At 38.9% G+C, this 23,746-nt stretch overlaps 1 protein-coding gene across 4 annotated transcripts; it reads left to right on the top strand.

The window, feature by feature from the left end:
• The first annotated feature begins 2,126 nt into the window (after positions 1 to 2,126).
• lhx3 (LIM homeobox 3) lies at positions 2,127 to 17,119 on the top strand. 4 transcript variants are annotated; one of them, XM_080875540.1, is made up of 6 exons: positions 2,127 to 2,240; positions 10,671 to 10,842; positions 10,969 to 11,171; positions 12,634 to 12,785; positions 13,907 to 14,078; positions 15,169 to 17,118. In XM_080875540.1, exons 1-6 carry the CDS (start codon positions 2,186 to 2,188, stop codon positions 15,591 to 15,593), a joined length of 1,179 nt encoding a protein of 392 aa, XP_080731666.1. In that variant the 5' UTR covers positions 2,127 to 2,185; the 3' UTR covers positions 15,594 to 17,118. The 4 variants fall into 4 exon arrangements, with proteins under 4 accessions (XP_080731666.1, XP_080731665.1, XP_080731664.1 ...); XM_080875539.1 differs by lacking the exon at positions 2,127 to 2,240 and adding an exon at positions 5,654 to 6,101 and having other exon boundaries at positions 15,169 to 17,117; XM_080875538.1 differs by lacking the exon at positions 2,127 to 2,240 and adding an exon at positions 8,325 to 8,611 and having other exon boundaries at positions 10,972 to 11,171; positions 15,169 to 17,119.
• The last annotated feature ends 6,627 nt before the right edge of the window (positions 17,120 to 23,746 follow it).

Below are 23,746 nucleotides of genomic sequence, written 5' to 3'. Positions count from 1 at the left end.
CCTGCAGCAACACTCAGCCCCCCAACTCAGCTGTGCATAAGTAGTTATACAAATAGACACAAGGAAGGAAAACAGAGTAACGTTTCTGGATGTATGCAAAGATGTAAAATTGAATAAAGGATCATAGAAGCATTGTGTGCTGCAATAAGGGCATCTGAGAATATTTTGGATCCTCTTTAAACTCAAAAGTTTCAAAAAATATCAGAGAAATCCTTAAAAGCCTTTTGTCAGCATATGGTAGAAGACTAAAGAGACTTATTTTTAAAATATTAAGTTCTTTGTACCTCTATTTTTTTAAGTTAGAATAAGGACTTTATCAATTTTCGTGGTGTTGAAAACTACTCAGAATTTTATTGTTACAAATATATGGAAAATATTTGACAGCTTGGTTCTATCACTATAAAAAGGCATTTCTGTGATATCGTTTAAGGATTGTTAACTTCAAATCTTACTGGAGTTATAAATGACCGAGGGAAGAATTCTGCTAAGTGAAGTTTACAACTACGTTTATTGGCTGAAATGTAATCAACTCTGCTCTGTGAATGTGGTCTTTGTTACTGTTTGTTTGTTTGCTTGTGCATGTAAACATACTGGAAGCTTTAGCAATCACCGAAATCCACGGAAAGTGCAAATTTTAGTCACAACAACCCATTATGCATCAGTTCCACATGTCCCTGATTATGTTCATCTTTGCTTTTTGACTGCCTTCTCACTTTCATGCTCAATTAAATAGTCATCCATGTTTCTTTTGTTTTCTGTCTTTTACAGAAAAGCTACTAGACAGGGTTCTTCCAAGATGGGTTTCAAATACTACCGGCTGAACCGAAGATGCACTTCTACAGCCTGGAGCACACAAGTTGGCTGAATGAATGTAATGTGACTTCAGAGTGAGGAAGGGAAAGAAGTGAAAAATACTGCTGTAAGTCTGTGAATTGATTTGATTTTAAAACATTATTTAAAGAGAAAACCTAAAACAAAACTACAAACAGGAGTTTTTTTGTTACTTGATGAACTTGAATGAATTCTCCTAACATTGCCTTTAATTCATCCATATCTATTTGATGCATATAACCATAGATACACCGTGCCCCACCCTCCGAGCCCTTTTCAGTTCTTTCACTTCTTCACTTCTATTTAGTACATGGTGATTTACCAGGCCCGGGACCAACCACCAGTCCCCTTCGAGGCCTTCCCCAAACCGCAGCTCTGTGTTTAGTTGCTCCTACAGTTTCTTCTCCTCCTGCTTACATAGACAGTTTTATTTTTTTGCTGGAGATCTTCACACATTTATTCCTAGTGTTTCCCCCCCCCCCCCCCCCCCCCTTTTCTTCGTACTTCTTCTCCAGTTGATGTTCCTGTTACAGTTTTTCTTGATTGGTTTGGCTCATTTCTTGAAACTGAGATGACATTCTCAAAATAACATGGACAAATCTCCAAACCACCTTGCAATTGTTCACAACAGAATGTCATTTTTCATTGGTTTTATCAAATTGCAAATGCTTTAGTACATGTCTCAGGTGACTCTGTGCTTCTTTTCAAATGATTATGTACAAGTAGCTACAGTTAGCACAATGAGCCCACATTTAGCACATTTTCCAAATAAATAGATCTTGGCGATCTAAACTGATTTGTTGATTTTTCAGTGAAATGGTTACTCACTCCAAAACATATCAGCATGGTTTCATTGTGTAAGTCATCATATGCACAATTGTCTGTTCAACTGTCAAAATTAGTCAAAGATATAATACCATGAAAGAATATCTTGGAACATTTGATAAAGTTATGACAGTACTTGACAATCAATCAGGTGAAATTAGAACTAACGAAGGAGCAGTTTCCCACATCTCAGATGACCAATCAAGCAGGTTTTTTAGATACCTGACAGGTGTTGTCTATGATTATGACTGCTGCCAAAAGTATATAGACAGAGCTTGGCCTGGGGCCAGTTTCATTTGCAGTGTGAACATGGAAGCACCTCGCCAAGTACAACAGCAACTTCCTGCTCGAGGAAGAGGAGGAAGAAGAAGAGGAAGAGGAGGAGTGAGAATGCGTGGAGGAATAGGGGGAAGAGGCTGAGGAGCACGGAGGCACCATGATGTCCCAGATGAAATCCGGGCCACCCTTATTGACCACGTTATAAACCATCGCCTCACAATGGCAGAGGCAGGTCGCCGAGTGCAGCCTAATGTGCCTCGGTCCACAGTCTCCTCCATCATCCAAACCTTTCGCAGGGAAAACAGGTACAGAACTATGCTATTGAACTATTCAGTGTTGGTGTGTGTGTAGGCCTAGAGTACTGTAATTATTTGTGCTTTTTTTGTTTTTTGTTTGTGTTTATAACTGTTCACATTTACAGAATCCTGTATATGTTTTCTTTTCACAGTATGTTCTCTAATGTTAACATTTCTTTGTACGAATGACAATGTTGACAGTTTCCTTGAGTATGAGTGGTTTATTGGAGGCTGATTTTACTGTAAAATCTTTTAGTTTTATTCATAGTGGTATTCTGTTGCTGGACCTGTGCCTCAGTGACATAACGTCTAAGCATTTTGACTTGCAGTGCTTAAACAATGCCAAAGGTATAATGCATTTTGGGGGCATTGACTATTTATATGGGAAGGATATTTAGTTTTGACACATGGATAAACTCTTTTGGGAGAGATATGAGCTTTTGCAGGGGATCCATGGTGTTGTGCTAAACCATCCAGGTTATTTTGACAAGAGCACTAAATGAATGCACATGTGCCAAGGCACTTGAGAAGGATCTGTGCTATTTTGACTGTACTGGCCTTTTATATGGAAAAGGAATCTGCTTTTGAAGCATGGACGAAGAGTTTGGGGAAAGATATTTGATTTTGCTAGTGAGCTATAATGTTGGGCAGAACTGTAAGACTGTTTGGCCAAATGACCTTATGGTTTTGAGAATGTCATCTCAGTTTCAAGAAATGAGCCAAGCCAATCGAGAAAAACTGTAATAAATGTGGTTCATCCTTTCTTCATTTCTGGAGATGCAGCAGTGTCACCACTCCAGTGAGGAGGGCCAGCATATTCTCTCTGTCTTTGGTAGACTCTTCCCTGAGACCCTGCCAAGAAATGATGCAATAAATGTTTGTTACTGTGATAAAATATTATACACAGCAAAACAAAAGAAAGAGATGCAACAAAATTTACTCCATGTAACAAACAGGCTTGATCTCTGTTTAACTTTACAGCATACTAAAATCATATACATAGTTTGATTAAAATTAAAATTCCATTTTCTATTTTTTGAGTAGTTGAGTAGTAATAGCAGTACTAGTAGGACAAGCAAAATTTACAAATTCAGTGATGCTTCTGTCTAATTCAGAAGTAAGTAAGAGGTAAAGGATTCCTAGTTCCCCTGGAGCTCTCTTTTACAGCTGTCTTTCTGTAGATGCTAAACTTACTCGACATCCATGATCACAAATTAATCAAAATAGTCTAGTTTTATATCAGAAAGTGCACTTTTTCCCTTCTATATCCATTAAGGGCTTAGTACAAATTACATTAAGTTTAAAACAGCACAAACTGATGCATATAAATATGTTGTGACTTGGTGATAATGTGATACAACATACAGCAGAATCTTCATGTTTATGATTAGTTCGCATCTAAAGTGTCAGCTCTTCAACTCTGTGTCTTCTTTTTATTATTAGTAGTAGTAGTATCATTATTATTATTATTATCATCCTTATTCAGGGAAACAAGCTCTGATAGATAGATAGATAGATAGATAGATAGATAGATAGATAGATAGATAGATAGATAGATAGATAGATAGATAGATAGATAGATAGATAGATAGATAGATAGATAGATAGATAGATAGATAGATAGATAGATAGATAGATAGATAGATAGATAGATAGATAGATAGTTAGTGGAGGAGCGAGGTGGGTTTTCCACCACTCCAACTGGAATCATTTTAGAGAAAAGAATTCAAGTATAAGTGAAGTTGATTTTCTATTACGTTTGAAACCTAACAGATCTGAGTATAAATTTGTGTCCTTCACCAAAACACTCGCTTGTTCAGAAAAGTGCCTCCACTTGAAGGACAACAGAGGTTTCATGTGAAGCACCCTGTGTGTGCTTTGAAGTAGCCCTCATTTGTGTGGCACTTGTGAGATGATAAAAAAATAAAAAAATAAAGTTCTCATGGGTGTAAAAGGCAGAGTCTTATATGGAATCATTAGGAGCTGATTGCAGCTGCTTTCTTAAGTAGGACCCAGGTGTATTACACTTTACCAATTTTCTGTGATGACACTTGAGGTTTCACAGCAGCCAAACAAACAGGGAAAAGAGCCTCGGCATCTTTTGGATAATCATCATAATACTCGTGTGAGGGAGCTGAGGATAGAATAACACAAAAAGACTGGCAGAGAAAAGAAAGTGCCCATGGAAAAAGCTGTAGTGACACAAATTTAGATATGGATTTCTAATCGCTCATGAGTGTATGCTTCACATTCCTCCAAAAATAGAGAATTTGTGCACTTATAGTATACGGAAATAATAGAATTGTAGAATTAATAGGGATATTAATCAATTATTAATTGTTCCTAACCCAGATCTGTTTTATATCCTATGTGATAAATATGTAATTACATAATTTTATAATGCAGAACACAATCAGAGAAGACAGCTGATGAGAGCAAAAGGAAAGCAGCCCTGTTGTTGTGCTTCTGGTTTAAGCTCCTTTGATGCTGCACTGGCTTTAGGAGCCTAGTTACTGCGTTCAGCTCCTTCCAGATTTACAGTTCTCCCTTAATCTGTACAGGGATCCGTGCAGCCTTGTTGACCAGAGATTACTGCCCACAAAACAACAAAAAGTCACCCATGAAAACAAGCATCCAGCAGGCATGTTTTGAGCTTAATGTCATGCAATAATAAATGTGAGTGTTTATAGGAGGTTATAGAGGAGATGTGGCGATGCTCAGTTATGATGAATGTGAGAGGGGTGGGGGTGGGGGGGAACTTGTTGATTTCTTTGGATGTTTTGATGTGTGGACTAATTGCCTCAAGTGGACTAATGAACAGCGTAGTGAATCTAATTGGCTTACACCACTCATGGGGCTGGGGTGCTGGGCGAGGAAAATTGAATCAAAGCTGTAGGAAATTGCTCAGTGTAGTTATGTCTCATATGGTGCTAATGGGACCAGTTCACAGTCACGAGACCAGCCAAAAAAATTCATTTTAGCGATGCCCCTTTTTACCACTTTACACTGGAGGAGAAAAACAGCTTATTAAAACATGTTGAATTATTTTATGTATTGTTTTCTGTTTTTAGGCGATTGATGTTTATTTCAGTAAACTAGTCCCAGAAGGAAAAATGTGTTTAATTCAAGCATTATTTTTTTTAAAGTGAGTTTACTTTAATAAGCTTACATAATGGCATCTTCATTCCATCTACCTAATGCAGTGCCGGTCTATTTTTAATCAAATAAAATGGAGAAGAGCACTGCCCAATTGCCCCATTGTGCGCCTTGAAAGAGAGGCACGTGCAACACAACATAGATAAGGAGAGGGAGAGAGAGGGAGAGAGAGGGGGAGGGCAAGTGTGCGTGCGCGCGTGTGTGAGCGCGCTTAAAGATAGCCTCTGGGGATATCTGAGCGGCACACACCCCTCGAGCCTGTTTAGGGAAACTCCCCTTTCAGCACCCTGGACAGAGGCAGCGCTGACCGCTGATTATTTCAGCTGAAGTAGGTTTTGCAGGGTGCAGGCTCACTTTCCCACTTCTCATTTCAATGGTATCGACACAACGTTCAAGATCAACTTGATGAATATTCAAAGTTTCAATTCCTGCTGGCTGTCGAACGGGAAAAGGTCCACGGAAGTTCTTTTTAACTTTTTGCCGAAATTCATCCAGAGTTGAACAAACCTCAGCTTCATCTCCAGAGGATAAGTCTCCAGGACAGTGCGGGGTTTTGAATCCACATTCTCAGTGTCGCGTTAGAGGTTTTGTTGTTGTTGCTGCTGAATCACAGACGTGAGTCTTCGTTTTGGATCATCTTCAGAATGCTGCTTGAACACCCGGGATCAAGCTGTCAAAACACCGGGAATTTCTCCCGGTACAATTCTGGCCAAGGTAAGAAAACAGCCTGCCTGTTTTTACAACTGATGCAAATTACGCAAAGGGTTTGGAGAAACACAGCTATCAAATACAGTTTAATTGGGCGCCGTGGGTCCGTGAATTCGTCACGATCCTGTCCGGCACAGCAGGACTGAAAATTAATTTAAGTGAAAGCATGAAACAGTCGCTGTAACGCTAAATATATAAATAGGTGCAAACCTGTGTAAATAAAAAAAATTAAATAAAAAAACCTAACATAAATAAGGCATTTATGTTACTGCACTAAAAAAAAAGTTGCAGGAAGACTGCTGGGCAACCCACGGTGGTGCATATAGACTGTTTAGAGACGCCTGTTCTGCACTGCGTGTGGGAGACGTTATGAATCCGTAATGAGTCTTCATTGTTGGAGACTCACAGGAACAGATGTTATGCGCGTGTTGTCATTTCACACCGCCCGTGCTCATGGCGCAGGAAGCGGATATGGGGACAGCACTGGGCCCGCTGTGGCAATAACAGCCTCTGTGAGGACGCACGACAGACTGCCAGTAGGAAAGAAGTCGCTCCCACCAGCGGACCCAGCAACACGACACATGCTCAACAGGTGTCCCACCTGCCCTGACAGGTGGGACACCTGAGGCCGCTACTGGGGGCTGGTTATGGGGGGGGGGAAATGGAATTTAGGCTTTGAATTGTTAGTAGATTGTAGTCTAGAAATGTTATTTAGTGTCCAGAAAAGTCTCATGTTCGATGCTTCTTCATTTCGCTAGATTCTGGAACAATTTTGTAGCATTAGTCACTTATGTTATCTGAAATAAAGAATCATTCAAATCTTAAAATATTTTTCAATCCGATTTCCGCCACATGTTTCAACAGATTTAAACATTTGTATTTTGATTTTTTTTTTTTTAAATACATGTTTTATCAACGTTGCAACCTTTTTCCTAACCGACTTGCCACTTCTCTGATAAGATAACCTTTATTAGTCATTTTATGGCTTTGTTGCCACATTACTGTCGGCTCACCCCCTCAAAAGTGAGCGATCAATATGACATAAATATTATTACAAAGCTGAAAAGTAAGAGGGGCACACATGAACCCCACACCTTTCTCCAAAACGTCGTTCATATACTTCTGAAATACAGGCAAATGGGACATTGATTTTAGATTCATCAGCGGGTCCTGGCGGTTGTGGCACTACCCGAGATTTCCCCAGGCGCTCTTTTGTGCCAAAGATCAGTGTCAATAAAATTCATTGGGGTGCTGGCCCGATCAACATGTTATTGAACAGCCAATCTCTCCCCTGAATAAACACTTGTCTTCAAGCAGACACTCAACATGACATGGAGATTGCGTATGCGTGCTCAGTTATGCATGTGTTCGTGAGTTAGTAAGATATTTACAATGAATGTAAAAATCTGACCGAGCGGAGGAATGCAAAAAGAAAGCACTCATGAAATCATACAATTTACTCTATTATTATTATTATTATTATTATTATTATGAAATAGATGGAATTGCTTTAGTTAAAAGCTATTATTCTCTCTTTTACGCATGCATTGGAATCTGAATTAAGGCGTATACTTAGTCGTGTGGCAGTTTTAATCACAGTAATTTTTTTTTTTTTAGGAGAACATGAACCAATAAATACATAAATAAATAATTTACATTACAAAATGTAATTAATTGGAAGAAACACAAAAAACTTACTAAAAAAATAAAAGCTGAGACTTAGTATACTTACCTTTTCTAGGCACGCTCCGCTATGGTCGTTGTATGTGATCAGGTTGCACATGCAGGGTTTTTTTTTTTTGTATGTTTTCTTTTTTGCAGTTGTAGCATCTGAAATAGTTAAATCATTACAATTACCCAGTGAAAAAAAGTTTCCAGGTGTTTCAGTATTTACGATATTTTTATGCCTAAAACAAAACTTTAAGCGTTTAAAGAAGACATATCAAACGTTATTGCCACAATATTGTGTTGTATGATTATTTTTTCATGAAAACATATATGACTATCTATCATATAGACAAATAGATTTCAGTTCAATAAAAATAAGTGCTTTTTTTCGATCTTTTCTCTTCATGTTTGTAAAGTAATAGGCTACAACATTATAGTGCCTCACTGAGCACAGAAGAGCTATTAGCTTCTCCCCTAACCTCCTGTTTATTCGGATCCGGGGTAAGGTACTCAGTAGGTGATGTTAATCCATCTCCCTGTCGCCTAGGAAACGGCGCAGCGTAATACAGCCCTGGCTTCAGCACGGGGAAGCATAAAAGCGAGCTCTCCTGGACTCTCGCGCGTTTGTGTTTCAATCCCGGGCTCCTGCAAGCTCGAATTTGACAACACGTCCGGTGTGAGTGTGTGTATGTGTGTTTGGATAGACACAAGCAAAGCAGGTTTGATTTAATGTAAGTGTTAATCATGAGCAATGGATGGACATGCTGAGCTCAACTCTCCAAAAGAGGCACCAAATAACGCGGAGATGCTGTTCGCTCTGCTGGCTCACAGCGAGGAGTTGCAAAAAGGTAACCAAGGCAAAATATAATCACATTGTTCGTTTTGCACATACGTTTGGGTGTGTGTGTGTGTGTGTGTGTGTGTGTGTGTGTGTGTGTGTGTGTGTGTGTGTGTGTGTGTGTGTGTGTGTGTGTGTGTGTGTGTGTGTGTGTGGCATGTGTTCACACACACCTTTTAAAAAGGCCGTCATATACGGCCACGGGACTTGCACGGGGATTGCTGTCTGTTGAGCGTGCGCTATCATAACTGGTGATGTTCCACAGCTGCAGTCTTTTATTTTGGAAAATAAAACCTTCCAGGACTGACAGCGTGTCATTTCGTGTTGCTCCACATTTCTGCAGGAGCAATCGTAAGCACCGGGTTTTAACTTTTGATCTGCCTGAACTGTCTTTCAAATTTCGTTTGATGCTCTGTGTGGAGGTTAAATCCGGTTTAACTCAGATTTATCCACCGTTCGAATCTCTAATTATGTTTTCTATATTTTGCAGTCAGAAATAAACTGGGCATTTTTTTCTTGTAAACATTCACAAGTTGTTGTTTTTGTTTTTAAATGCGCGAACATGGTTATATATTTATGACCGTTCATTTTGATCAGTTATCAGATTGCTGACGTGATGCGTGTAATTTCAGCTGGGATGTTCGTGTATCATTTTAGTATTTTGAAGTGGGCCCTCCAAGGTGAGCAAATTGCTTGGACACCATGTTGGTGTGTGCCGTGAGACTACAGGCCGCAGCTTTCTAGTTTTACAGAGCTCTCTGAATTAATGATGACCTGGATACACCTGTTCTTGATGTGGCTGCCACCGCACTTGTGCACAGCTTGCTGGTGATACCAGAAGAAATGGTTCGTTCATATTTTATGAGCAGCCCGCAACAGAACAATAGGAATGCGATTCCTTGCACGGATGGAATATGAAGTGGTTGAGCTTCTTTTAATTAATAATAAAGAGGACTCGTAAGGTTTTACCTGCCATTGTAGCTGTCCTTATTTTGCCTTTGTGCAGTTTTAATGCTAAACGCTTAAAGCGTCTCTAAAATCTATTCATTTTATAGCTTCATAAGTGGGAAGTACACTGAAGGAACATTATAAAAAATACTTTAAAATTTAGTGTCAGGTCATGTGAGGCCTCTCTTTTATCCGGGGAGTCAAACATGGGAAATTTACAGGCAAACCAGCAATCGCTGTTAGCGTGTATGCACATCTCAATCCATGCACATTTTCTTCAGTTTTAGTGTGTTTTACCTTAAACGAATGAATGTTGTTACAAACTGTCGACGTGTGCCTCACAAAGCAGTTTAAAAACATTCATATTTAGCCGATTTCTTATCATTTTATAGCTTATAACACATCACTTTTAATGTAATCGTTGATTATTCAGTTTTTAAATGTGCCTAATTGTTCGGTTTCAAATGCGATTTTACTACTTAATGCATGAAAAATTATAGTCTCCTTTTTCCTTTTTCCGTGACTTCTATGAATTTTTTTTTTCAAAAGTGAACAAGACAAAGAGGGCGTCTGTAAAACGCCAACAATTAATCCTCGTAATTACCAAATGAATTGTCCAATTAAATTTTAGCTTACAACTAATAACTGACTTCAATTTTATGTTATTTCATACGACAACAAAATAAATAATACATATATAAAATCAATGATTGCCAGTGTTTTTAGGCCTAGATCATAAGCATGAACAGGACATAAATGATGCTATTAAAAAAAATGTGCCAATACTTTTAAAAAACACGCACACACACAAATAGATGAAAGGGCTAAAAAGCGAAGAATGGGTCAGGTGAAATGAAAAATCTAATTACTATCATTATATTTACAGTGTTTTGACCCTCCCGCTCTTTATTTTATCTATAAAGCGGGACGTTTTCTTATTGGGAGTCTTGCATAATTAAACAGTTGTGTCCATTAGGAGATAATTATTCAGAGTCTCTTTAAACACAATGAGCATGCCCGGCTGTCATTTTGCGCACCGATTCCCTTCGTGATTTTTTTCCTTTCATTTCTCGTCTCGTTTAACAGACTAAAATGCTGTGATTCCATCTTGTCTCCCGCAGAAATCCCAATGTGTGCAGGCTGCAATCAACACATCGTCGATCGCTTTATTCTCAAAGTGCTTGATCGCCACTGGCACAGCAAGTGCCTGAAGTGCAGCGACTGCCAGGCACAACTGGCGGACAAGTGCTTCACCAGGGGTGACAGTGTCTACTGCAAAGACGATTTCTTCAAGTGAGCAGCTTTCAGAAAATAAACCAGTGCTAAATAAGACATTGGTTATTAATTATTTCTTTTCAATTTCCATTTATGGCTTGCTGGATGAGATGTATACTGATGGCAACCTTCTGTTTCCAAAAGGAGATTCGGGACCAAATGCGCAGCATGTCAGCAGGGGATTCCGCCCACACAGGTGGTGAGGAGGGCGCAGGACTTCGTCTACCACCTGCACTGCTTTGCCTGCATTGTATGCAAGCGGCAACTTGCGACAGGTGACGAGTACTATTTGATGGAGGACAGCAGGCTGGTCTGCAAGGCCGACTACGAGACCGCCAAGCAGAGAGGTGAGCTGCAGATATGTAACAGATCGGGAAACGGTCGGCAAATCAGTTGGTCAGACTCCAGGCTCCGGCATGTTGTACTTTGTGTGTCTGCTTGTTTTAAGCAACCTGCCATGACAGACGTCATCCTTAAACTTTGACCCACCTGCGCTAATTGCATCATTGCCTCCAAACCGATCGATACTAAACTGCATAAAGCGCAGGTCAGGAGGATTACATCTGCACTCTACACTTGAAAGGATCAGCTTTCAATAACTCTTATTATAGTGGGCGGAGAGACTCAATAAGAGAGAGATGCATGTATGTCTGACCGTGAGAGAAGAATACACGTGTATGAGTTTGTGCGGGCTTCAGGATTATTTACAGCACGGAAATGATATACAGTGGCGTCAGGAATTGTTCTCCACTACAGTCATTGCAATATATACATGTCTGCATGGATGAATTTTACATTGCAAATGCTGCAAATTGACATTCCACTTATTATTTTTTGTAGGAATAGTTTCTAACGTTTATTCATGTGTATAAATATAAAATAATTCCCTTACATGATAGTTTTTGATTTTAAAAAAGTCCATAATTAAAATTAAACATGCTTCAAGACCACTAAAGCTGTTTCAGAGTAAAAGTTTGCAATTATAGCTGTTAAAAAAACATTGCTTTAACCGTGGCATATAGTGGGGCACTGATTAATTTGAGCTTTAGTGTTAGATGCAGTGTTTATACTGGTTTGAAATGAACAGCTGACTTGTAGTCATTGAAATGATATGAGGTGGCGCAGGCCAACAGCCTAAAACACGTTCACCAGATACTCTGTTTTGTATCAGTGCTCTGCTTTACCTCATATTACTGAGAGTCCCAGCAGGCTCATTCGTGATAGGGCAGAGTGGGCATGGCCGATTTTTATCTCCCCATCTGTTTGTTTGAATTTACTGTGCTGATTTATGCAGTGAGTGAACACAAGTTTTCACCAAAAACACACACGTTTATTTTACTAATGACAGGGTGCAATTACTTGGGCAGCATCCATTTGGATGATGGCTTTGTATTTTGCTGTGCTGGCAAACAGATGTGCAGACATGATGCAGTTATGCACAGGGATCCAGATTTAGGGTTTATGAGCTGAAGGGAATTTATCTATTTATGTAAAATTAGGAGACAGGATGTTATGCAGGTTATGTGCTGTTGGTTGCTGTAATAAGTACGTATATTTATCAGAGTTTGTAATGTTGGCAACTGAGGATGTCTGTACAGAATTAGCTGGATGGACTAGACTGGAGCTTATTTCTTTATAGCAAATTGATTGACAGCTGTTGTACAGTTAAAAATATTGAATTTGTCTTTAAATATTTTTGCACATTTACAAATATTAGTAACAAATATTGTTACTTTTTCAGATCCACATAGAATCTCAAAAAAACGCCTGCCCAGTGCTGACACTGTATGTTGTCCATCTGTCTTTCAGAGGCCGATTCTACAGCAAAAAGGCCACGAACGACCATCACTGCGAAACAGTTAGAGACACTGAAGAACGCTTACAATAACTCTCCAAAACCAGCCCGCCATGTGCGGGAGCAGCTGTCATCAGAGACGGGTCTGGATATGCGGGTTGTGCAGGTAGAGTACATTATTATCCATTAAAGGCTATTCCATTAGTGTCCTGACTTCATTATCAAGGGACAATTGTAGCTGACCTGGCACAAGTGTACTGTACGAACAAGTGCATATATGTGTGGGTGCCTGCTGGGTGGCGTGGGGGGCGGATTTACGGCTAGATGGAGTAAAATGAAGTCCGACTGAACGTCAGCACTGTTTAAGTGCAAGCTCGTTAACAATGCTAAGAGGGCCCCTCGCATATTGTCTGCTGCTGAAGAGCCCCCTCCTGGTTGCTGGGTGGTGGTCATATATATTGTTTTATTTGCAAGGACAAAAGTAGAGACAGAAGCCACTAAAATGCTCCTCATTATTCAGTGAAAGCGAAGGGGTGAAGAGGGTTCACTCAGGGTGGAATATCATTAACAAGAATGTAAAACTGCTTTCTGTGCTCGTGACTGAAATGAATACATTTTGTGTGCAAGATAAAATGAATGAGAAAAAAGAAGTTTTTGCATTTAGTATCAGACTTCACAGACACCAGAAGGCAGTGAGATTACAGACAAATTAAGACTACCGGCTGCACATATACTGCTGTCTGTAAGCCAGAGTTTGAGCGGATCAAAAGCAAAGCCACAAAATTTCAAATATTAGAAGTCACCGGCGAGATAACCTGTCTGCTCTAAGTTGAGGACGACTTGTAGCTGTCATGAAGTTAATTAAATGCATGATAAATCTGATGCTGGGGACACTAGCAGTAACACCAAAAAGGATTACTGTTCGGTGTCACTGCTCAAGTCTCTCACCTGAGCTGAAGTGGGTGTGAAGTGGTGTCCGGACAGTCTCTGAACATTAATTTTGCTTTAATGCTTTAAAGCATAGTATGTGCATCACGTAAGGAGCTGAGGACATCAGATGTAGGAGACTTTGACTTCTTTAGAAGTCATAACGATGAAAAAAAAAGTGGCTACTTGTTCAAAGTCTTTTACACTGAGAAAATTAAATAAATGATAGAAACAAAACAAGCTGAAAATGATTTAATTAGTTTAATCAGTCAGACACTGTATTTGTATCTAATGATTTATCATGAAGTATCGCAACTTTGACTAAAAACAATTTCTTCTTCTTCTTTTTTAACCCTGCAGGTGTGGTTTCAGAACAGGCGAGCTAAAGAAAAAAGGCTGAAGAAAGATGCCGGGCGCCAAAGATGGGGGCAGTACTTTCGCAATATGAAGAGGTCACGGGGTAGCTCCAAATCTGACAAGGACAGCATCCAGGAGGAGGGCATGGACAGTGATGCAGAGGTGTCCTTCACAGGTAGCGTCAACAATGCAATAACTGAGAGAAGAGACAGCTTCTTTTAAATGTGCCCTAAGAAAAGCACAACTTCTACTACTAACATAAAGATGGCTCCTTCATTTTAAGTGTAACTGCCATAAAGGTGAGCCAGCATGCTCACAATTAAATTCATTACATGCACTTGTTGCCTTCCTACTATGATATGTTTTCACATGAGCAAGTATGTAAAGAGTAATATTTATAATAAAGCAGGGAAACTGAATAGACCCATCATTATTGTTGAACTGTGGAATATTGATAGGCAGTGGAAAGTGATGACCGGCTCAAATGAATTTTTCCTCATATGAGATTGAAGAGCTTTTTACACAATGGCACCAGATCTACCACTCCAGCTACATTTAGCTGACTCCTTTAAAAAGAAGTTGAACACATTTCTGTTTAACTTGGCTTTCTTTTGCAAATGCTATTTACAAAAAAACCAGATGATAAAATAAAATAGTATTTTTATCATCATTTTTTTTATTATTATTTTGCTCTGCTTTGTGACTATGTGTCTTACTTGCTTACTTAGAGCAAAAATCTGCTTTCCTTTCACGTTTCGATACATGAAGCTGTGACGATATTCAAATAAGAATATAGTGTCTGATATTCCAGGCACATCACAAAGTGCTGCAGTAAAATTTCGTCTTGCAGAAAGTACTTTGTTGACTGGATGTTTATGATGAATTGTTGTAACTGGAGAACAAACACATTAGCTAACTGGAAGCTGGCAGCCCAAGCTGCTCTGATAACCTCCCTAAGCCACTTATGGTTTTTGCTGAGGTGTGACATACAGCATATTCTCTCGTTTCATATTTTTCTCTGGGTTTAGTATATTATTATATTCAAGGAAGGGTTAATAATTAGTTCACCAAGCTAACAATGTGAGGAAGTTACTTGAATCAGGAAAATGGGTTTGCGAAGTCTCATTTGTGCAGCTTTACTTGACTTGAACACACTGCATCAGCTCTATTGAAGTTCATTTTTTGCAAACATTTCTGCTATTTTTTATTACTCTTGTAATCTTAATTATCTTAATTATTCCTTTATCTTTATCCTTGTTTGACAGATGAACCACCAATGTCAGAGCTTGGCCACACTAACGGCATTTACAGCAGCCTGAGCGAGTCCTCTCCAGCTATGGGAGGCCGCCAAGCGGGCAACTCTTTCCCCCTTGAGCACGGCGTCCTCCCTTCTCAAGACCAGTTCCACGACATGCGCTCCAACAGCCCCTACAGCCTTCCTCAGTCACCGGGGTCACTTCAGGCACTACCAAGACACCAGCCTCTCATCTCCAACCTGGTCTACCCTGATTCTGCCCTATCTATCATGGCCCAAGGCAGCGGTCCTGGGATCAACCCTGCTGTGAGGGTTTCCATGGGGGCAGCTAACGGCCCCAGCTCAGACCTCTCTACCGGCAGCAGCGGCGGATACCCAGATTTTCCAGCCAGTCCTGCCTCCTGGTTAGATGAAGTGGACCATGGGCAGTTTTGATTGGTCAACAATAACAAGTTTGAGCTTTTTTTCTGCATTTTTTGTGTCTTCTGTTGGATTTTAAGAGTTGGAAAATAGTCTCACAGGGCTGTGATTGTGTAAGGAAAGGAAGCAGATTGCTGTCCCTGGATCACATCAATAGCTGACTGACAGGTTCATTCGGAGTGTGTTATCTGAATGAAAGTAAGGAAGACAATGCTCCTCATTTTAAGGACTTGGCCTAACAATTATCCTTCAGTAGTAATACTGTATGCAAAGTAAGGAGTTTTTCAAAAATTCTCCATTTTCAGACACCACTATAAGCTCTTTAAGAACAATATAGAGACCACACACACACTCAGAAAGTTTAGACATCAACCTTTTGTTTGCTTTACCAACTCTCCCTCTCCGCCCACTGCTCTTTGTTAACTAAAGTGTAGTAGGTGCAGAACTCAGTTCAACATTCAAAGTCTTTAAATGTCTGGTTGTTGCCAAATGTCTATATATATAATGGTTTATCATTGTGGAGACTTTATTTTTATACAAACCCCTTCTTGGACATGAATAAGAACCCGCATATGAGGACTTTGTACATTCTTGAACAGGGATATAGGCAAAAATTGTAGATGTTGTCTTAAATGGTACCTAGGGATCCAATTACTTCTATGCATTTGTGTGTTCTCAGATGTAACTTGTTCGTTTCATTCTACCAGAAACCACCCCAAGGAAGAACTGTAGTACCCGGGGTCTGATGTATATGTTTGTTTATGTGGGAAAAAACCTGTTTTATGTCTTATTTATTCTGTCTGGTAATGATGATGATGATGATGATGATGATGATTCCTAATTAAATGGCAGGACTTTAATAAATTTGTCACCTAAATCAAAATGGGATTCAGTCCTTTTTGGTTGCTGTACAAAACAGTGCATCATACCTTATGTAATGAGCGCTCATAAAAGTAATTGAGTAAAGTATTCGAAGCGGTTATTCAGAAAACTGAAGATGAAATTTTATTGTTACATTTTAGGTTATTTTTAGCACTTGAAAAATTATTGTTAAAACAGGGAAACAAGAACCAACGAACAAGGCAGTCACCCTTTATTCGTCTTACCTGCAGCATTTTTTATCTTACATCTCTATAGTACATATCGCCACACTGACTGTGAAACCAGAGCAAGCCTGCAGTTCTGCCTGTGTCTGCAAATTGAGTATCTGGCTAACTACCAACACTGTATCAGGGGTTCAACAGCTCTTTAGTGAAGAAATTTGATGCAGTCAACCCATCAATTCAGAGATTACTGGGTCTTGTTTGCCCAAATGTCCCTATGGGAAAGGAATCTCCAATCCATTATCCAAGAAGGGATCAAGTGCCCCTTGTGAATTTCCTCATTTGTTTAGTTATTCAAAGTCAGATTCAATTAAATAGATTAAACAGTAAATGTGTGCGTGCATGCGAGTGTATATGTGTGCGGTTCTTTGTTGACGTGTTTCCTTCTATAAGGGCTTGTGATACATACGCATGGAAACACCTTTGCATCATACAAGTTTTAAATCTTTATGCTTTCTGTAGTTTTTTTTTAATGGGTGCTTTCTTTTTGTATTGATATTTGTGCTCACCATCCATAAGCCATTAGCGGGTAAAGCCATTTTGCTTTACCTGTTTCAATTTCACTTCAAGCATCCTAAATATGTAAATCAATAAACCGCGATGGAAGCAATATACTTATGGACACCTTTGAAAACTTTTTTTTCTTTTTTTTCCATTTTATGCTACATCATGTAGTTTCGCTTAAAATATTGTTTTTCGCTACACTAAAGGATCCAGTGAAAAAGGTTAAATTACCAAGCAGAATGTAAAATATTTGCAATCTGTCCATTTTTGGATAATGCGTTTAAAGTAAATACTGCTGCATTCAGAGAGACTGAATCCGAGTCTTGTGCATGGTTGTGCGTTTTTGTATGCAGATTTGTAAAATTTGACATGCACGAGGACAACAGCCAGCTGTCCTCATACCCTTCTTTTGTTTTGAAGTGTAACCTCCAACTTCCTCTGCCACTAATGGCTGCCTGATCTGCTCCTCGGGTTCCAACAACAAGGGAAGGAACACCAGAGCTGAATCCTTCCAGCTGAGAGGCAGGTATCATTGTTGCATCCCAGGTGTGTAACCTGACCCAGAGAGTGTTTGGTGAAAAGAGAGTAAGGGGGTGAGAGTGAACAGTCAAAGGCTCGGTCAGTTTACTGGGTTGTTTGCATTTGGGTTAGAAAGGCTTATTTGTTGCTTTCCTTTGCTTAAAGGAAAGGCGCAGTAACGTGGCACCTGTGCTATAGCTTCATGCATTTACACTCTAAGAAGTTCTTTGGATTTCTCGGCCCCATCACATTTTAACATTTTCACCCTTTCTTTTACCTTCACTTCTCATTACTAATGCGAAAACGCATTAGTGTGGACGTAGCCTGTCACTCTGCAGGTGTGAGATTTTGGTGACCATAGGGTGAACTCCTCTAAGCAAATAACTGGGATTATGTCACCCCACTCTTTCAGATTGAGTTGGAAATCCACTATTTTCTGAGTGAAAAATTAGATTAGGGTCGTTTATACAATTTGTCAAATGGGTTGTACAGACTTGCTACGGAAAGCATATTCAACAACTTAAGTTGAATGAAGAGCGTAACGCGTAAGTAAATGGTGGGAAAATTCAGAGGAAATAGAAGTAGGTGGGGAAAAGTGTAACGCGATATATGGAGTGTACATTTGTATTTGTACAAGGTTGCACGCAATTTAAGGAAGAATACGACTGAGACAGAAAGAACAAGAATTAATTAACAAAATTAATTAGGAAAACCAAACTTTACTTAATTGTGTGAATCAGTAGGATTGTTGTTGTATTGTACACAATTAAAAGCAGTTGAAGATTGCATGATTCTTGACTCATGCACAGGATTTCTATAAAAAGCAGTAACATGTGTGCAAAAAAAAAAAAAGAAGAACAAAATAGGGAGGGGAATAAAAGCATCTTAACCCACTTTTATAACAGTTAAAATTTCATCATAAATAACAAATTATTTTATTTCAAAGTCTGCATACAATATAAATAATCAGCATTTTTAAAAGGTTCTTCTTAAATGTTTAAATTTTTAAGATGAGCATCCAATGAGAAGTTAAATGCCCCTCTCATTTCTGTCTGCTGTTGCATATGAAGCTAAACAGGACACAACTAGTCCAGCATAAAGAATGAAAACCAAAGGAAACAGTGCAGTTGGTTTAAAAACATCTGCTATTCACTGCATCTAAAGCTTATTATTGCAGTGTTATGTATGTTTTTTTGTTTTAGGGTTTTTCCATCATCATACAAAAAAATGTAAAAACATCAAATTATTGTTTGATGTGGATTTCCTTTTAACCAGTTTCCCCTGCTTACAGCCTTTATACTATGCTATGTTAGCCAACTTCAGTTTATGAGACTGTCAATGATACTTCAGTCTTTTCTTCTAATTTCTGATATTACAGCAAACAAATCCTCTAATAACGTATATTTTTATCATGTCTGTAAAATAAAATTTATAAAACCAAGACTTAAGTTAATTCTGTAACATACATTGTAACGTAATGCACATTATAATTGTTATTTTCATATCATGGTTTTTTCAGTGCTTTACAGAACTTTTTTTTTTCAGTTACAATGAGTTATAATTACACTTACAAATGAAATTTAGATACCTTTTTATGACTGCCAGCTCACAGTCATAAACAAGGAAAAAAATTATTTAACAACAGATCAAAAAATTATTTGTGTGTTGCTCTAAAGCACTGCAACCACACCTCCGCTTACCGGAGTAAATATCAACAAACTAGCCTCTTTTTTTCTTTTTCTTTTCATTCACCATTTAGTTTATTAAATTGTTCACAACATTCTTATAATGGAAATTGTTTTTTAAAATGAGAACATCACACTTGGCTAGTATAAGAAATCATCAGTGAGTGAACTTTTTTTTTTATATTAACTGCAGTGGGAAACAGGAAAAAACAAACAAACAAAAATGTTGGATATAGTATCATATAATATGAAAACCATTTGCGATTGGATGAGCCATGTTTGTCCCAATCTTGGACATTTTTATTTATTTTATCTCAAATCAAATAAATATAATAAACAAAGTGGGGCATTTTTTTTCACCAAGGATTGTTAATTGGAGGAAGAAATAAATTCATAAATATAATACGTTCTTTCTTGAAGCCACCAGTGTTGGCAGCGTAACACTCGTAAAATATAAATTACAAGGTGTAGAATATGAAATCCTGATGAGGTTTAAGGCTGCCCATCACTTTGTGGTTACTGTTAAACTGTTGCTTTTAACAGTCCTTTCTGTAAAGGACTCTAAGCCTGGCTGAACGCCTGTTGTCTCTCATATACGGCCTCACACACACACACACACACACACACACACACACACACACACACACACACACACACACACACACACACAGGCCCCCCAGCCCCATGTCAGATGGTGCTGAGTAAATCAGGGCTGACAATAACACCTCCCCTGGGTCCCACACATCACAACTACAATTCAGACCTAATGGAGCAGCAACGGAGGGCTGGCTGCTTAGTGTGTGTGTGTGTATGCATGCCAGAGGCAGTGTGCTCTTTTTCATTTTGGGATCTCAGGGGGGCATAGGGGATTATCTGTGGTACAGATATCAATCAATTAAGGCAATGTGTTAATTGAATAAGGTCCTGCAGTGGGCGGGCCTTTTTAGTTTTGAGGAGGAAAAAGTGCTGGGAAATAAATGGCAGGTATGGAGTGAAATTAAAAATGAATTTTGTTTTCAAAATAATATTTTTTTAGCTATATTTGTCAAATTAAAATATGCACTATCCCCAAATAACAGGCACACAAAAGAACTTTGTGTTTGACTGGATAGTACAAAAAAATAGAAAGTGTCTCCATGATGGCAGACACACACACACACACACAAGCAAACAAACTGCAAGCACAGCAGGGACCAGCATGATACTTTTGTTTATACTGCAGATTAATGGCACCAGCAGCAGCATTAGAGCAATGTAACTAATCAACACAGTCATTAGCGTCTGTTTTCTTTGACAACTTTAATCAAATCCATCACTGCTCCACCTCCCCATTACCCGCAAGCTGCGTAATTATTTCTTCATTTTATTATTAGACAGGAATGCAATATCTAGTAATCTGTCTGCAATGGCTGACTGAAATGCATTCAGGAGCGTTCATATTAGAAATGTATTGGCTAATGTATCACTCAGCTCTTCCTCTCAGTGCTGGCATATAGGTATTTGTCATCTTTAATGCAATCATCAAAGCACTTCATACAGGCATTAACCCGGGAGCGTGTGCATGAGACACATACTGATTTTCATGTGTTGCGTTTGTTAACGCATCATCCTTCACGGCGGTTTTACAGCTGCATATGAATGCAGTGATATTTAACATCAACCAATAAAAGGCCATCTCGTTTCAGAACAGAATCACAGGTCGGTCTTTTTGTTTATCAGTATTAAGTATTAAGTTGCAGCTCAGAGTGGACCAAAAAAGTCAGAATTAATAAGAAATAGTTGAAGTATTTAAAAACGACAAACAAACTGTTTGTGATTTATGGAAAAAATAAATAATTATCAAACGTACATGGATGGAATTAATTTTCTGTGCATCAGCTGTGTAATCATTTCAGCATTAATTGTTTTCCTGAGTAATAAATTTTCCATCTGCAAGTATCCCAGTCAGATTCCCCCAGTTCAACAGTGATAATTTAGCCCATGAAAAACTTTGTTTGCAAACTGGAAATAGTGATGCTTTAACCATATTTCTGCTGGCTTTTGCCTCATTAGTACTGTTGTCAGGATTCATAGCAGCACGTGCTTATATGATTATCACAGTGGGATAATCACCTTCTTTCTCATTAGGAGCCTTGGCTCTGCAAAGGGCATTCTCCGAGCCTTTTGGCTTCTATGAGGTGTTAACAGCTCCCTCGGGGAGGCTGTCTGGCTCTCGCATAACCCTCGACCTCCCCACCCACGAGTGCAACACGCACTAAAACCACTCAGACTCGCAGATGGTCGCTACACCAGCAGCCAGCCATCACACTTTTCAATTATTGCTTCGCCCGCGAAAGGCCATTGCTCAGCTGTCACCTCTTAGTGGCACTGCAGATAGGAGAGAAGCCAGCCAGGGGTGGGAGACATACAATTCCTGCATCCAGAACATGGAAAGCCCAGAGATGACAGAAAAACAGCCGCAACGTGTCTACAACAGCCATGACAGTACAGTACATCAGTACAGATGTTTTTAGAGTCTGCTCGCTCGCTGTATAAGGTGACAAATCACTTAATATAATTGTTGATTTTGAAGCCAGCATTTAAAGTGGCAAATGAAAGAGAGGGTAGCTGAACCACTTAAGTCTTACACAGTTTTAGTTGCCTGCATGAAAAGAAGGGAGGGGTGAAGAGACAAGGAGGGCAAGCCCTGAATGTTTGCTCTTTAGTGTTTTAATATTGAGCTGCAGGGGGGGATGGAAAGAGATTAAGAACATCATGATTTGTTTTACCAAAAATTTAAATATACACTTGTGCGTTTCAAACAGAAATGAGTTTCTTGTCTTAAAGCTACGGCCAGGAGATGGCTCCTCGGTCCTGGAAAAGTTTCTGCCTGGTTCTATCTGAAGAATATAAAGATTTTATATTATGTATTTGATTCATATATCAGTCAAAGTATAAAAAATATTTAAAGAAATACTGCAACATGTAATTCCCAATTACACTCTTTATGTGTTTATACATATGGAAAGCTATTCTACAGAAACAGCTTGACCCTGCTGCAAACATACACACAAACACAGTATATGAGGCAAAAACAGAAGTCTGTGAACTTCGAACAAGCCTGAAAGTATTTGGTATAACCACCTTTAATCTTCAGGAATAATTCTCCAGGCTTTTTGAAGGACATTCAAAGCTCTTCTATACATGTCGGCTTCTTTTTTTTTCTTTTTGTTCTCTGTCAAAAAGGTTCCCACGGTGCTTCAATAATGTTGAGGTATGAGTACTGGGGAGGCCAGTCCCTGACTGATAGTGTTCAGGTATGAGTTTTTCTATTCAGGTATGCCTTTACTCCATTCACAGTGTGTTTGTGCAAAAATGAAGCCAAATCCTTTCCACTGGGTACCGCATGGTGGATCAAAATCCAATTTATAATTTCATCATACACGTACAGACTGATGATGATTTGAACCAAATATTTAAAATCTGGATGCATTGCTCCATAAGACCTGTTGCCACTGTTTTTTCAGTTCTTGAGAAATTTGACATACCTCAGCCTTTTCTCCCCGTTCCTCTCCTCATGAATAGCTTGTTGACAGCCACCCTTCCACTAAGATCATTTCTGATGATGCTTAACGTAGATGGATGAAGGGCCAGATGCATCTCTCAGGTCCCATGTCAGGTCATGTCATCTGTTAAATGTCGACAGCACAAATTCACCTTTTGAGTTCAATACCTTTTTTATGCTCGGATGATTCACTGGTTAGTTTTAAGTGTCTTACCAAACAAAAAATTGCGCCAGACCACTTTCAAAAGGCTTTAAAAGTTTGTCTCCTTGGAAAAGAATTGAAGGGTGGCTCAAGACTTTTGCACAATATTCTAGTTTATACTCTGATTTCGAGACAGCCTCCTGTTTTGTTAATCTCTCATTTTTTCCTGCAGCATGAATAAAACTTAATTCCTTCATTATTATCGTCTACAGACAGACTGGTCTTGACCAGTCAGTTCCTTTAATGTCACTGCAGTTGACAGTTGCAGAGTGAATAAAGAGCGAATTTGCTAAATCGATGTTATTTTTCTCACTTTTTTAGAGAATTTCTAATCCTAACTATAACTAAGAGTCACCTAACTCACCATGCCCATTTATGTTAAGTGTTGCATCAGGTAATCACTGTGGCCAGAATTGCAATGCAGGAGTCGCGTCTTCCCTCATTAAGCCTAACTGCTTAGAAATATTCATCACATGATAGAGCAATAACAGGTTGTTCATAATCATTCTAGCAAAAAGAAATCCTGTTTAGTGGTGGTTTTACACATTAGAGGTAAGGTTCTCTTTTTTATTTCTAATATCATATAGCATACATGTTTTAACCATCTGAAA

The sequence above is a fragment of the Rhamphochromis sp. 'chilingali' genome (assembly GCF_963969265.1).
Source record: "Rhamphochromis sp. 'chilingali' genome assembly, chromosome: 2".
Taxonomy (NCBI): Eukaryota; Metazoa; Chordata; class Actinopteri; order Cichliformes; family Cichlidae; genus Rhamphochromis; species Rhamphochromis sp. 'chilingali'.
The sequence above is the reverse complement of the archived record's forward strand: the minus strand, read 5'-3'. Positions and strand labels throughout refer to the sequence as shown.

Excerpts from the sequence above, each read along its gene's own strand:
- lhx3 (XM_080875537.1), top strand. The coding sequence starts at position 8,515 with ATGGATGGACATGCTGAGCTCAACTCTCCAAAAGAGGCACCAAATAAC. Across the intron at positions 8,612-10,670 it reads CAGCGAGGAGTTGCAAAAAG|AAATCCCAATGTGTGCAGGC; the intron begins GTAACCAAGGCA and ends TGTCTCCCGCAG. Across the intron at positions 10,843-10,968 it reads TGCAAAGACGATTTCTTCAA|GAGATTCGGGACCAAATGCG; the intron begins GTGAGCAGCTTT and ends TGTTTCCAAAAG.